This window comes from Rhipicephalus sanguineus, chromosome 9 (genome assembly GCF_013339695.2).
Source record: "Rhipicephalus sanguineus isolate Rsan-2018 chromosome 9, BIME_Rsan_1.4, whole genome shotgun sequence".
Taxonomy (NCBI): Eukaryota; Metazoa; Arthropoda; class Arachnida; order Ixodida; family Ixodidae; genus Rhipicephalus; species Rhipicephalus sanguineus.
The window spans coordinates 129,591,967-129,606,137 of record NC_051184.2 but is presented as its reverse complement, the minus strand read 5'-3'; the positions used below and the strand labels follow the sequence as shown (position 1 = coordinate 129,606,137).

At 48.2% G+C, this 14,171-nt stretch overlaps 1 protein-coding gene across 1 annotated transcript; it reads left to right on the top strand.

Annotated features, from left to right (window-relative positions):
- The first annotated feature begins 350 nt into the window (after window positions 1-350).
- LOC119405850 (chromosome partition protein Smc-like) lies at window positions 351-13,437 on the top strand. The gene is made up of 4 exons (XM_037672680.1): window positions 351-853; window positions 980-1,097; window positions 1,140-1,871; window positions 13,411-13,437. Exons 1-4 carry the CDS (start codon window positions 351-353, stop codon window positions 13,435-13,437), a joined length of 1,380 nt encoding a protein of 459 aa, XP_037528608.1.
- Window positions 13,438-14,171: the final 734 nt, after the last annotated feature.

The following is a 14,171-nucleotide window of genomic DNA, read 5'->3' as shown; positions in this document are numbered from 1 at the left end:
TATTAGGTGTTTACTTATGTATGGTTATTTCTGCTTCAGCGTATAATTAAAAGTTGTGTGTGCTGTTTGTTAAACCAACGGCTTTGTCCTCAATAAAGCTCTCCTAAGCTCGGTCTTAGAGAGCTGTCGTCGAAGACGGCGACGATGCGTGCGCTGACGAGGTCGGCGTCGAGGCTCATGTGGGCTCGTGCGGCGGGCCGGTACCGCGGGACTACCAGCGATGCGGTGGCGACGCATCGTCCGCCAGCGAAGGTGCAGCGTCCAGGAACACTGAAGCAAACACGGAGTTGGACGACGTGATTTCTGGAGACATGGCCGACGACTGCGACGACCTTGAAGCAGAGGTCTGAATGTCCCGGGATGACGACAATGTTGCGGCCATGAAGAAAAGGAAGAAGGCGAGAAATAAGAGGAGGAACAGGAAGCACAGGGACACGAGACTAACACCAGACGAATCGGCGTCCGGCACCGAGGTGGTCCGCGCGCGTGGCCTTGAGAGGGACAAGGTTGCCCTTGAAGCTGAGGTAGATCGTCTCGAGCAGGACACATCGCAGCCTGCTACCCGCATCAGCCAGCTGGAACGTGAGTTGGCAAACTTGACTGATGCACATGATTGTCTCAAGCACGAGCACGGCGTCTACAAAGCCAAGGCAACCACCCTGATTACTGAAAAGGACCGCCACATTTCTGACCTGAAGGTCAAGGTCCGTAATCTGGAGAAACAGCTCGAACAGCAGCTGGATGAGTCGCGGCAACAATTCTTCGAGGCCCAGACATCCTGGAGTGACAAACTCCACATCCTTGAAGCTCAGATCTTCAACATGAACCGAAAGATGGCCGAGGACTCGCTGGAGTACAGTCGCACGGAGAGGCTGCTTGCAGATGCTCAGCAGCGCGTCAAGGATCAGCAGCAGCAGTGTGCCAAGTTCCAGGAGCAATTGCTGGAGCGGGACACTCAACGGGCAAACATGCGGCGCAGCCACGAAGAGCTCCAGCGGCAACGTGCATTCCAGGACTCCCAGCTGGACGAGCTACGGATGCAAGCAGCTGTTTTCCATGCGCAGCTTGCCCAGGCCCAACAGGACCGCGACCGAGAGGCCAGTCAAGCGTAGACATTAATTTTGAAACTGAACCGGAAGGAGGAAAAGTGCAAGAAGAACCAGGAGCAGATCCAGGGGCTCGAGGAGGGGAAGAAGACTTTGTTGGCAAAGGTCTCCGAGCTCGAGAAGCAGCTCAATCTGGCGTTGCACTCTGAGACAATGCTCAAGCACGGTCTGAAGAGGAATGAGGCTGAGCTAGAGACTACGCAGCAAGAGCTTGCAAAGCAGAACCAGGTGCTGGCCTCGGCTGAGATCGGGAACAAGCGGCTGATGGAGGAGCTTGAGGCAAGACAGCAGCAAGCGGATAAACAATCCAGGCTGGAAGAGGTGACGCAACGGCAGGAATCCCTGGAGAGTGTGGCAGGACAGGTGGACCCATTCGAGGCGGAACCTGCCGCCCACGTGAGCAACCGCACCAGCGTGTCTGACCTGCAGCGCAACATCTGCGAGGGACACGTGAGCGCCGGAGGCATATGCAGTCGGATCTTCGTTGGGGACGTCACGCTTGCGTGGCTGCCGAGGTCACCTGCGTTCAATGACTCCTACCTAGAGGAGTGGCCGCCACCCGCACATGAATGGTGTGGTGGGCAACAACGGCAACAACGGCAACGACATACGACAACGGCTTATGACTCGATAGAACCGGTGCTGCACCAGGATCATCGGCATTCTGTCGTGCTCTCGACCGTGGTCATCCTGACGACCGTGGTCGTCAACCTGAGCGAGTCCGGTACGCCTCCGTCTTCGGGCGGCGGGAGTTGCCTTCACTGCGTGCGTCAGAAGTTCCCGCGTCCGGCATCCCATGATGTCCCACAGAGAGCTGTGGACGGACAACGCCAGCATGTGGTCGTGTGTGCCACGCGCAGTCCGCCATGGCCACGGATAGCCAGGGCACTTTCGCGGGCTACCCTTGTGGAGTTGCCCGCGTACTTCTCGCTCACTTTTTTCCGAGGGGAGGGGGCAGTATGGGGGCGCTCAGCGGCTGTGAGCGCACAGAAGGCACGGACGATCGCACGTGCGCTCGTGTCACGCGGCAGCCGCTGGCAGCGGGCAGTTGCGGCCGAGGCTCGATGCAGTAAAGATGTATCTCTTTGGGTCTTAGCCTTATCTCTGAAGGGCTCAGGGCTAGATGCAGCCGCAAAACCCAACAATATATATTATATATATATATATATATATATATATATATATATATATATATATATATATATATATATATATATATATATATATATATATATATATATATATATATATAGGCAAAAGCTGTTTGCGTTTGCGAAAACACTGCATTCGCCATTTAAGCTTTAAGTTGACAAACTACGAATCGGCTTCGCGACATACGTATATGATGGTATCGCTGGCTCTGTCGTCGAGTTAAAAAGATAGCTACGCCAAAACACGTGTGCTGGTTCTCTAACAACAAAGCGAGATCGCAACTTACAGTCATTATCAGTGTCATTTGCAAACACGCGAAGCCTCATGTCAAAGGTTGATCTCAATTCAAGCTATCTTGGCGATGCTGACTCAGACGTTATCGCCTTCACCGAGACATGGCTGTCTCCCGCAGTATATGACACCGAAATCAGTGCTCTTACAAGTGTCTATTATACTTATAGGTATGATCGCACTTGCAAAAGGGGACGTGGTGTGTTATTGGGCGTCAAAAAATGTATTCCATCATTCCTTGTGAACACAAGCTCCTACATCGAAACTGTCTGGGTTGCCTGCAAGGTATTCTCAGTCAATATACTCGTCGGCTGCTGTTACCGTCCGCCAGATTCAAACAGCTCTTTTAACGACCAATTGCGCATTAGCCTAGAGAAAGCATCTGAGGTATTCCCCTCAAACATTACTTATTTTTTTGGCGACTTCAACTTTCCGTCAGTTGACTGGGAAAGACTTCCTTCGTCATATAACGTGTCAACTGAATTCATTATTTTAACTCTGGACTACAACATCTCCCAAACTGTATCCCAGGCAACCCGTGGTTCAAACATACTGGACCTTATTCTTACAAGTCATCCTGAAACATTAGTACACATAAAACATGTAGATGGTTTCAGCGATCATAGTTTGCTTCAAGTCATTTTAAATATACCTTCTCCTGTTACTGATATGTCGTGGAAACTTATTCGTAATTACAATAAAGGTAATTACGTCGTAATAAATACTGAACTGGATAGCTTTTGGGAGCATGAAATGCTGCCATCTTTTCAAAGTAGGTCAGTTGAAGAAAATTGGCCGATGTTTAGGGAAAAGTTGTCCACGCTAATAGATATATACATTCATCGCATTAAGATCAGTAACTGTATATCTAATCCTTGGTTCACTGAAACCCTTAGCCGTATGAAAAATAGAAAGAAGCGGATGTATAAGCACGCTAAACGCGTAGGAACACCATCATCATGGACTGATTACAAGGCCTACCTTAAATCATACTGCTCTGCTGTGCTCACAGCAAAGGATAAATACTTTTCAAATGATCTGCCACAATTACTCAAGAACAATCCAGCAAAGTTTTGGATAACATAGAGTGCAAGTCAAAGAAGTACAGAAATCGTCTTGCAATGACAACGCAGTTGCTCTTTGTGAGAGAGAGTGTTCTGCGGCTTTCAATTCCTTTTTCACGTCCGTATTTGCAAGTGAGGATAGCTCAGCGGTACCACTTGTACCTGATTTCGATTATAATTACGTGGCACCAATAGACATTAAGATCGAGGGCATTGGTTCACTAATAAAAAATCCTAAATTATCTTCATCGTGTGGGATTGATGGAATACATTATAGGGTACTATAAACACCATATCTCTATCAAGCATCATATTGTTTAACGTCTTCAGGCAGTCCTTCTCGTCCGGTGTCCTTCCCTCTGAATGGAAAATAGCAAAGGTAGTGCCTATTTACAAAAATGGAAGTAAAAATGCATGTGAAAATTACAGGCCCATCTGACTTACCCGTATTTGCTGCAACTTGCTGGAGCATGTTAGTGCTTCACATGTTTACAAAAAGCTCGAGTCGAACAACTTTTTTTACAGCGAAAGCTGTTATGAGATCATTTCACCGGCCGTTTTTGGCACCGTAGTTGTCCGCCGCCGCCGCCGCCGCCGGTGTCCGTAACCAGTATCGCTCGAAATAAGAAAAAAATGAAATAAGAAAAAACTCCAGGACGGAACGAGGTTCGAACCTGGGCCCTCTGCGTGGGAGCCCAGTATTCAACCTCTGAGCCATTCCGGTGCTTGGAACTGCTATGCAAAAAGGTCCTATACAGACTTCATGTCGGGAAGGAGCCACATTAGCATATGCAATATAGCGTGGTAGAGAGTAAAATAAGCACCAAGCGTCGCGCAACGCGTCGCACATCGCGAATTCTGTAACCAGGCGTCACACAATGATAATTGCGCAATGAGTAGGTTGTTGAATGCTTCCAACCCATTACAAAGGACTCTGCCATAATTCTTCATCGTCGTCAGGCACAGCATCAACAAAGTGCGCATAATGCCTTACATGCGTTTAGCAGGTACCACGGCTCTTCGTAGAATGACGAAAAATGGCCCAGTGCCAGCTGCCCTACTTCTCAAACATTACAATGATTTATAGCGTAGTGGGTTCCTCGCAAGTGCACTTGTAGTGGTTGCGAAGGAAGCCCATAAGCGCATGATCCATTTCCTCGGGGTCTCAGATAAATTACAGTGATTTAGAGCGTAGTGGGTTTCTCGCAAGTGCACTTGCATTGGTTGCCAAGGAAGCCCTTAAGCGGATGTTCCATTTCCTTGGGGTCTTACAATGATTTAGAGCGTAGTGGGCTCCTCGCAAGTGCACTTGTATTGGTTGCCAATGAAGCCCATCAGGGCATGATCCATTTCCTCGGGGTCTCAGTAAAATTACAATGATTTAGAGCGTAGGGGGTTCCTCGCAAGTGCATTTGTATTGGTTGCCAAAGAATCTCATAAACGCATGATCCATTTACTTGGGGTCTCAGTAAAGTTCTTCACCCCACCCCGTCTCTCTCCCACGGCAACGTATGTTATACAGCATGACGGGAGAGGGAAATAGCAACCGGGCGTCACCCACTGCAAATTACATAACTGCTGGGCCGTTTAAAGATTCCAACCCATTACAAAGGGCTGAGCCTTAATTCTTCATCGTCATCAGTCGCCGCGTCAACAAAGTGCACATAATGCCTTACAGACGTGCGGCTGGTGCCTCGCTTCTCCGCAGAATGACGAATAATGTCTTAGTAGGTGCTTCCCAACTTCACAAAAATTGTGATTTATGGCGTAGTGGGTATCTTTCTAGTGTACTTGTATAGTAGCCCCAAGAGAGCTGATAACGGGCTCTAGAAACGCCGCTCTTCCAGCTTTCGCTGTGACTGTGCTGCGGTTTCAGCGCAGGCCTGGCGTTTTTCTCGAATCAACACGATTTCCGAAGAGGCCTTTCTTGCGAGACACAAGTACTCTAATTTACAAAAGATACCCACCTTAACATGAATCACTTCTTACAAACAGACTGCTTATTCCTTGATTTCTCGAAAGCGTTTGATCGCGTTGCACACTGCCGCCTCATATCAAAACTTTCAGCTTTAAAATCGGACTCTTCTACATTGTCATGGCTACGTAACTTTCTATCCAATCGAGAGATATTTACTTCTGTTAATGAAGTCGATTCCCCTAAATCTATCGTTTCTTCTGGTGTGCAGCAGTGTAGCGTCCTTTGGCCTTTGTTGTTTTTAATATATTGTTACAATATATATAAATGATCTGCCTAACAACATCACCTCTCGCATACGAATATTTGCCAATGACTGCATAATGTACCACCCAATAACGAACATTGATGATCATATCACGCTTCAATAAGACCTAGAAATAGTGAACACATGGTTCATGACACTAAATGTGTCGAAGTGTAAAATTATGTATTTCACCCGAAAACCTGTTAATTCACAATTTTCTTATCACATCAACAGTAATGTCATATCGCTGACCGCGAACTATAAGTATCTAGGCGTGCACCTTACACCTAAGCTGTCATGGTCAGAGCACATAACTTGCGTATGTGCCAGTGCATCCAAATCATTAGGATTTTTCCACACACTTCACTTAGTATCCTTAATTTTTTATTTGTATAACTTCTTTTTGATAAGCTATTGCAAGGGTGCTTTTCAAACTGATAGCGTCTGTCTTTTCATACCACTGTCACACATTTTTTTGTTCTTTTACAATGACGCAATTGTATAGTGGCTGTTATATTCTGTATTGTGGCTGTGCTTTGTATTATATTTCTCCTACGCAATACTTACTATGTCACGCACAAATAATTTTTTTTCTTCTTCCTCGTTTGCACGTATTGTTATCTGTTATTCTTATTTCTACGTGTTATTTTATTCTACTGCCCTGTAATTAGTACTCTGTGGAAATCTCCATATACAATGCACTGTATTGTACTGTATGCCCCCTTCCCCCTACGCCTCTTACGGGGCCTGTAAGGTATTCTCAAGTAAATAAATAAATATATGTATATATATATATATATATATATATATATATATAGCATGTGACCACATGATCACTAGTGAGAAGAAAGGAACCAAGTTTCCTGCTCTAGGTTTCTCCTCCCTGATGAAAATGCGGCATACGTGCGGCGGGACTCAGTTAACTTACATCACGGTTACGGACAACCTTCTCTCCTTTTGTCTTTTTATTTCTGCAACACACTGCGTCAGACGGGCCAGAACATTAGTCGAACGTGCTTTCCGAGGCAGTCTCACATCTGTAGGTTGGAAAACTCACTCATAAGTCGTCGACCCCTGTCACACGGGCAGCTTTACATGATGGTTATCCTAACTGTGGTTGCGGCTAACAATGGTTACAAGAAGCTACACGGCAGACACAAACGCAGTTAGTGTCCCGACTGTGGTTATTGCAAACCGAGCTAGGCAAGCACGGTTAACCCCTTAACTGCTTTGGACGAGCAGAGCTCGTCCTGCCCAAACTGTCCCCAAACTGCTTTGGACGAGCAGAGCTCGTCCTAGCGGAATAGGTACTCCCCTCTAGCGTTCAGGACAAGAGGCGCTCTTCTACAGCTTAGATTGCGTGTAATCCACCAGATGGCAGCATTTACTTGGCAATTTATTTTTCTCCTGCGGAAAGAGCGCGGTTTTTGTATGAAAAGATGGCTTGCGGTGGCGGTCACCCATGCATAACTGGCTCGTCAACACGAAAAAGAGGCTTTTCATTTTCGTCATCTTCTTCGAGTGATGGTCATTCGGATACAGATGTTTATCTTGTGTCCGAAGTGAAGACAGCGAAGGCGGTGAATTGAGCATCTCCTCCGGTTATGATGAAAACAGCTCGGAAGCGAACATTGCGAGTGCTCGCCAGTGGATCCTGCTTGATGCGGACAATCTTCCTGTGAAACCTCCTCGCCTTCCATTCTTGGCCATTCCAGGCAAGACTTTCAACTTGTCATTGCCAGATGACCTTATGGAATATATTCAGCAGTTTCTTCAAATGTGCTTCGTTTGCTCTCGGAAGCGAGGAGAAAACGGAAAAAAAAATGAGAAAGGAAACTCGATTTTGGTGCAGGAGCTGCAACAGGCCGCCTTGCGTTATTCCGTGTTTTGATTTGACTAAGTATGTGGTACAAATATTTTTTCAACATCGACAAGCTGCGTTTTAGTACAATCAGATTCGAAATCAGCAATAAAAAAATAGGCACTTTTGGTTGGGAAATTTTCAAAAAAATAAAGCACTTAAGGGGTTAACCCTTAGAAACCGAGAAGCTGACAAAATGGCACTTGAGCTGCGGGTGCACCAGCCGTGATCTGATGCAGATCGGGCAGCATCGCGTTGGTTGGGGAAAATCAGGAAACACGACTACAGTCGGGGAACAATGGTCAAGCGAAACTCGTCGAAAACGATGTTCTCCGTGGAACCGTTAACAACCAAGAATATTGTATCTTTGGCAGGGGTAGTCAGAGGGTGTTGTTCGTGCCAAACGGGCTAATGGAGCCGCAAGCACTGAATATCTAGTTGAAGGAGGAGCGGATCTTCAAAATTATCTCTGTGAATACACTTTCGCGGATGCGTGGAAGTGTGCCTCGCACCAGGATTGTGCAGAGGGTGGGCCGAAACTTGTTGCTGACCATTTGATTAGCTCGGGGCTTCGCCGGCTTGCTTTAGTGAGCTCACTCAGTTAAAGAAAAACCGCGTTCTGGTTAACTGGTGTTATTCCTGTAAACCACGTTTAGGCATAACCGCCGTTAAAGCAGCGCGTGTTACGGGGGTATCACTCAGACTGACTCAGAGTCACAAGAAGTCGTGGGTCCAAGTGTAAGAGAGTCCGGATGAATCATCTTTGAGGAGTTCCAGTCCTAGTGAGTCCGGTTCGGGAACATTTTGGTAAGTTTGTGTAGAAGTGAGCCCTAAGCGGAAAATATTGCTGCGCCCCTTTTGTGCTGAGCTATGCGTTGGCGCCGGGAAACTGACTTTCAGCGACGGAAGGTTCCACCGGCTAAACCTGCTGGGCTGTTACTCCCCGTGGCGGTACCAGAAACTCCGTTTGCACTAACTGGTTGGACCGTTTGGGCCCACTTCCGATATAGGATAGCGGCATCAGACGGATCATAGTGGCGACAGACTACCTCACCAGGTACGCGGAAACAAAGGCGATTCCGAGCGGCACTGCAGCTGAAGCGGCACAATTCGTTATTGAGAATATTGTCCTGAGACATGGTACTCCCGAAGTCGTCTTAACAAGCAATAGAACCACGTTTAGAGATGACCTTCTGCGTTCTGTGCTTGCACTCAGTGGCACATCACACAGGGAGACGACAGCTTATCACCCGCAGAGATATTGGCTGACTGAACGCCTCAACAAGACTATTGCAGACACGAGTTGCATGTATGTCGACGTGTAGCACAGAAATTGGGACAAAATTTTGCCCCACGTCACATTCGCGTACAGTTATGCCCGCCACGAAACAACGAGAATGACTCCGTTCGGTCTGATCCATTGCCGAGACGTAAATACAATGATTGATGCTATGCTGCCTCATGATTGCGATGATTCGGAAACAGATGCCGCAAATTTCACTGAGCGTGCACAGGAAGCGAGATAGCTTGCCCGCGTCAGAATTACTAGCCAGCAAGAACGGGAAGCCCAACTGTACACTATCCGTCACCGATTCGTACCTTATACACCATGGGAAAGAGTGTGGGTTTCGTCCCCTTTACGACGGCGAAGGCTATCGGAGAAGTGTCTACGCCGATACTTCAGACCGTATAAAGTTCTACGCCGCCTCAGCGACGTCGCCTACGAGGTCGTCTGATGGTTCAGTTTGCTCAAAACGCTGTCAGCATCTGCCTCAGACAGTGCACGTGGAGCGCCTGAAGCCCTATCTTTCAGACTGAAGTGGACATCGGATAGCTAACTGCACATCGACTGGTACTTGGTGAGCATGGAGACGATGCTCGCTCTGGAGGGATGCTCGCTCCCCATTTGTGCGCAGCTATGCGTTGGCGCCGAGAAAGAAGACGACCGATTCGTTCGAGAGGCGCAGCACGATTAACAGAAAAAAGACGTTTTTTGGTTGGTCCACCATTGGTGTTTCTGAGAGAACGACGTGCTTCTGTTTCTTGCAATAAAGCACCTGTACTTTGTTACTGCGACAATATGTTTCTTGTACGAGTTTGAGTGAGCTAGAATATTTTGTCCGACCTACGGTTCTATCTCCTCATCTTCAGCATTGCTGTCAGCCTTATGTTGGGCCACGTCTCTACCCGCGTCACCTCAAACATACTTCAATGCACTAGCGATCACACGCCAGCGCATATTTACCAAAGGCGTATAATGACCTTCCTCCTGGGGACTCTTTCACGAGTGGTTCTTGATAATTTACATCTCGTCTGAGTCATCTCTCGCAACAGAAATGCCATCACTGCATTGCGAACCACCGATAACTGGTGTTGTGTACTGCATCAGCCTGTCATGCGGAAAAGAGTACATCGGCCAAACGGGCAGATGTTTAAACGACCGCCTACGAGAATATTGCAATAATGTCGGCAAGCTAGCAACGAGCGGTAATATTGCCGCACATTGCATGCGCTGTGGTTGTAAGCTGAGTTTTAATAGAACGAAAGTGATAGCGAAACATGGACATCAGATGACTAGGGAAATTGTAGAGGTGCTCGCAATTAACAAGAGTGAAGATTGTGTTAGCAGCCCTTCTGTATCTTTTTCCGAAAAAAGAGATAAAGTTCTTGTCGTGATAGTGGTGGCGCGGTTGCTGTGACGCGATGTGGTGCGTGGGTGCCACTCTTTCCTTTTGTACCTGGGTATATTATGTTTCCATGCGAAATAAACCTCAGTTGTTAGTAGCGCTGTGCCCTCGTGCCCTTCCTGCGTCCTCGTGTCTTCGTGCGCTAAATCTTCGATATGCTGTACCAACTAGCCTACCAGTCGGTTTTACTGGTATTTGAATGTACGAGATTAAAAGGGGTAACGTAGAGCACCAGTTATGCGACATGTTGGCTTTAAAGAGCAGTGCCGGCACGATCGAAAAATCTAATTATTCGCTAAAGAACTCATAAGCCGACTTACTCAGACTCAGATCGGGACGTGAATCTGAGTCCGAGTGAGTTCGTGTGAGTAATATTTTCTGAGCGTGAGTCCGAATGAGTTCGGTCCAGGAAAGCTTTTGGTGGTGGTGGTGGTGGTGGTGATGATGTTGCAGCAGGCGGGGTTAGCCTGGCCTGCATGGCCGGCAATTGTTCCCCCGGAGCATCTCCTGAATTGTAGGGGTACGTCACCAAGTGCTGAACAGCCCAGTGTCTCGCAGGAAAACCAACAAAATTCGTTGCACGCTCCTCCTCGCTGCCGCGGGCCCTTCCGGAAAAATGACGTCTTCAAATGTCCTGTGCCTATGACAACCTTTTTGCAAGGTGCGGACCATCGCTGCTCTTTCCACATCAAACTGCGGGCAAAGCCAAATAAAATGTTCAATGTCCCCGATGTCACCGCAGAAGGCACAAAACGGGGAAGCGTATCGCCCAGTCTTGAATGACCAAGCCGGGGTGTATGCGGAGCCGGTTCTTATGCGGTACAACAGCGTCGCTTGTTCACGAGAAAGTCCGGTGATTACACATGCTTGGTGTGGAAACTTGTAGATCGCGTTGAAATGATTGCGTATCGCATCTTTGTTGTTCTGGTAAGTTTTAGGAGTTCTTACTTTTGGAACAGATGTCCGCGCTTCGCATGCAAGGGCATCAGCCTTTTCATTGCCTTCAATGCCAACGTGGGATGGTATCCACTGAAACTTTATATTAAAGCTCTTGCCAATAAGGTGTTTAATGAGCGCCAGAGATTGCCTGGTGAATTTTTCTTGAGGTAGGCCACGATGCAGTCTTTGTAGCGCCGACTTGGAGTCCGTCAGCACTACAACATCTCGTGCAGAAAAGGATCGCAATTTTCGCAAAGCCGCGGTGATTGCAGCGCTTTCTACCGTTGTGGACGAAACCACACGATCCAGGCGGCCCGACCATGACACGCCAAGGCGGGGTATACAGAAAGCCGCTGCGCAGCTATCCGTTTGCGTGCACACTGATCCGTCGGTGTACACTTGTAGGTGGCCGTGGTACATGGTACTCAAGTGGTCCAGCACAAGAAACTTTGCTTCCGCGGCTGGAATGGTGCGTTTCGCTGGTAGCTTGGGTACGCTGAAGTTACAGGCAACGTCCACAAAAGACAATGGCGGGTCCATAGGGCGCCGTTTAGGCAATTTCAAGCCTAAATATCGAAATGTGTTCAGCGCCGCGTTGAAATGTGAGCCAGTTCTTGCTCTGAGCCGCCGGAGAAGCGCCGTGCCTGCGAAGGACTCTCCCAGTCTTGACAGCTGCGTCAATAAGGCCTGAGACGCCAAAAGGCGGAGCGGAAGAGAGTCTGCTTCATTGGTGACCTTCTCGTTTGAAGCCGCCTGAGGAACTCCCATCGCCAAGCGGAGACCCTTTCTGTGCACTGCCTCTAAGCGTTCGAACTGACTTGGTGATGGTGATATCAGCGACAGCTGATAAAGAATGCGGCTTGTTATGAGCGCAGCGTTCAATTTAAGCATGGACATAGGATTGTTGCCCCAACGTACCCCTGCCATGCGACGAAGAGCGTTGATCCTTTGCACTAATGCAGTGACTATACCATCAACCGCACGTCGCCATAGTAGCTTGTTGTCGATGGTAACGCCTAGGAAACGGACACTTGTTGCACAACGAATTGGGTGGCCTCGAATATTCAGCGACAGGCGTGTTGACCTCCGGTTCACTCCCGGAAAGAGAATGAAGGTCGATTTTTCCGCTGATAAAGACAGGCCAAGTGTCGACAAGTGGCGTTCAATGATAGAAATGGCGCCCTGTGCTATCCGGGCCAAACGTTTGTGCTGGTACCCTCAGATCCAAATGCAGACGTCATCGGCGTAGATTGATATTTTAACTGCTTTCAGAGCTAAGTGCATAGTGTCAGGAAGGCTGGCCATGGCAGCGTTAAAAAGCAAAGGAGATAGAACACTTCCTTGTGGGACGCCGAGGGAAACACGTCGCTCTTCGCTCGTTACATTTCCAAGCTTAACCCGGACAGAGCGGTCTCTGAGAAATTCATGTACGAACCGAAGAGCATTTCCCGACACACCCATGGCTTGTAGCCCGTTGACGATGCCTGCCTGAAGCACACAATCATAAGCCTTGGCAACGTCCATGAAGACCGCGAGTGTCGAGAGGCCGCTGGCATGGTAGTGCTCGATGTGGCTTAATAGGTCCAAAACACTGTCCTGGGCACTCAGTCGTGGGCGAAATCCCGTCATACACGATGGCCATCGTCTTCCTTGCTCAAGGTACCAAGTTAATCTTGTACATATCAATCTTTCCATCAACTTAGATACACATGATGTAAGTGACACCGGTCGATATGATGCGAGGCTCGCAGGATCCTTTCCGGGCTTAAGGACTGGCACCACCCATGCTGTCTTCCAAACAATTGGGATCTCTCCCGTGCTCCAGACATGATTAAATACGTCCAAAAGGGCCCTTCCTCGCTCATATGGCAGATTTGTCAGCATCTGGTTGCTGATCAAATCGGGACACACTGCACAGCGTCTTCTTAATTTGCTAAGTGCCATATCCAGCTCTCGAAAGGTGAATGGCGTATCCATCGTGTGGAGTCCATGAGGTGACAGAGTAATCGCCGCTCCTGCTGATCTGCCAGTTGTGTATGCGTCTGCGAAATCCTCTGCAAGGGTTTGCAAATCTTTCCCTTGTTTCAGAGCGAGTGCTTCGAATGGCCTGTGTGAGCGGATCTTCCCAGAAAGACTGTTTATTACAGCCCATATCCTTGTCAAGGGTGTAAACGTCGATAAACTCTCACAGAAAGCGGCCCATTGAATTCGTCTTAATTTTTTTGTGTGGCGACGGATCGCAGCGTTTATCCTGTTATATTCAGTTTTCGCAGACGGATTTCCTTTTTTTTTCATGAGTTTCCGCTCCGCTCGTCTACGTGCTGCGCAGAGGTTCTTTAACTTCAAGTCAGGAGCAGGAAAATGATCGGGCAGTTTCAGCAACGAAGTTGCCGCTCGCTTGCTTTCTAACATATCTGCAAACAGCTCACCAGTGGATTCCTCCAACGCTTCTCTGTAAGTGTCCCAGCGAGTCACATTGCAGAATTGTCGACCAGCAGTCCGAAATCCCAGGATATTGGTGAAGATGGGGAAATGGTCGCTACCCATCCTGTCTGGAGCCGTGGTCGATGATACCAGAAGGTCCGTGGAGTGAAGTACAAGGTCTATCGCACTCCATGAATCTGGTGGCCTGAAAAATGTAGGTTTTCCATCGTTCGCCACACATAAGTCAGCAGCATCCGCAGCTGCTAGAAGTTCCTTGCCTCGCAAATCTACACTCTTATCTCCCCAGAGCGTATGATGCGCGTTAAAATCACCACAGATTATTCGAGGAGCGGGACATCGAGCGCAAAGGTCTTTTAGGAAAGCCTCCATGGAGACCTTCTTTCGTGGGCTTATGTACACCGATA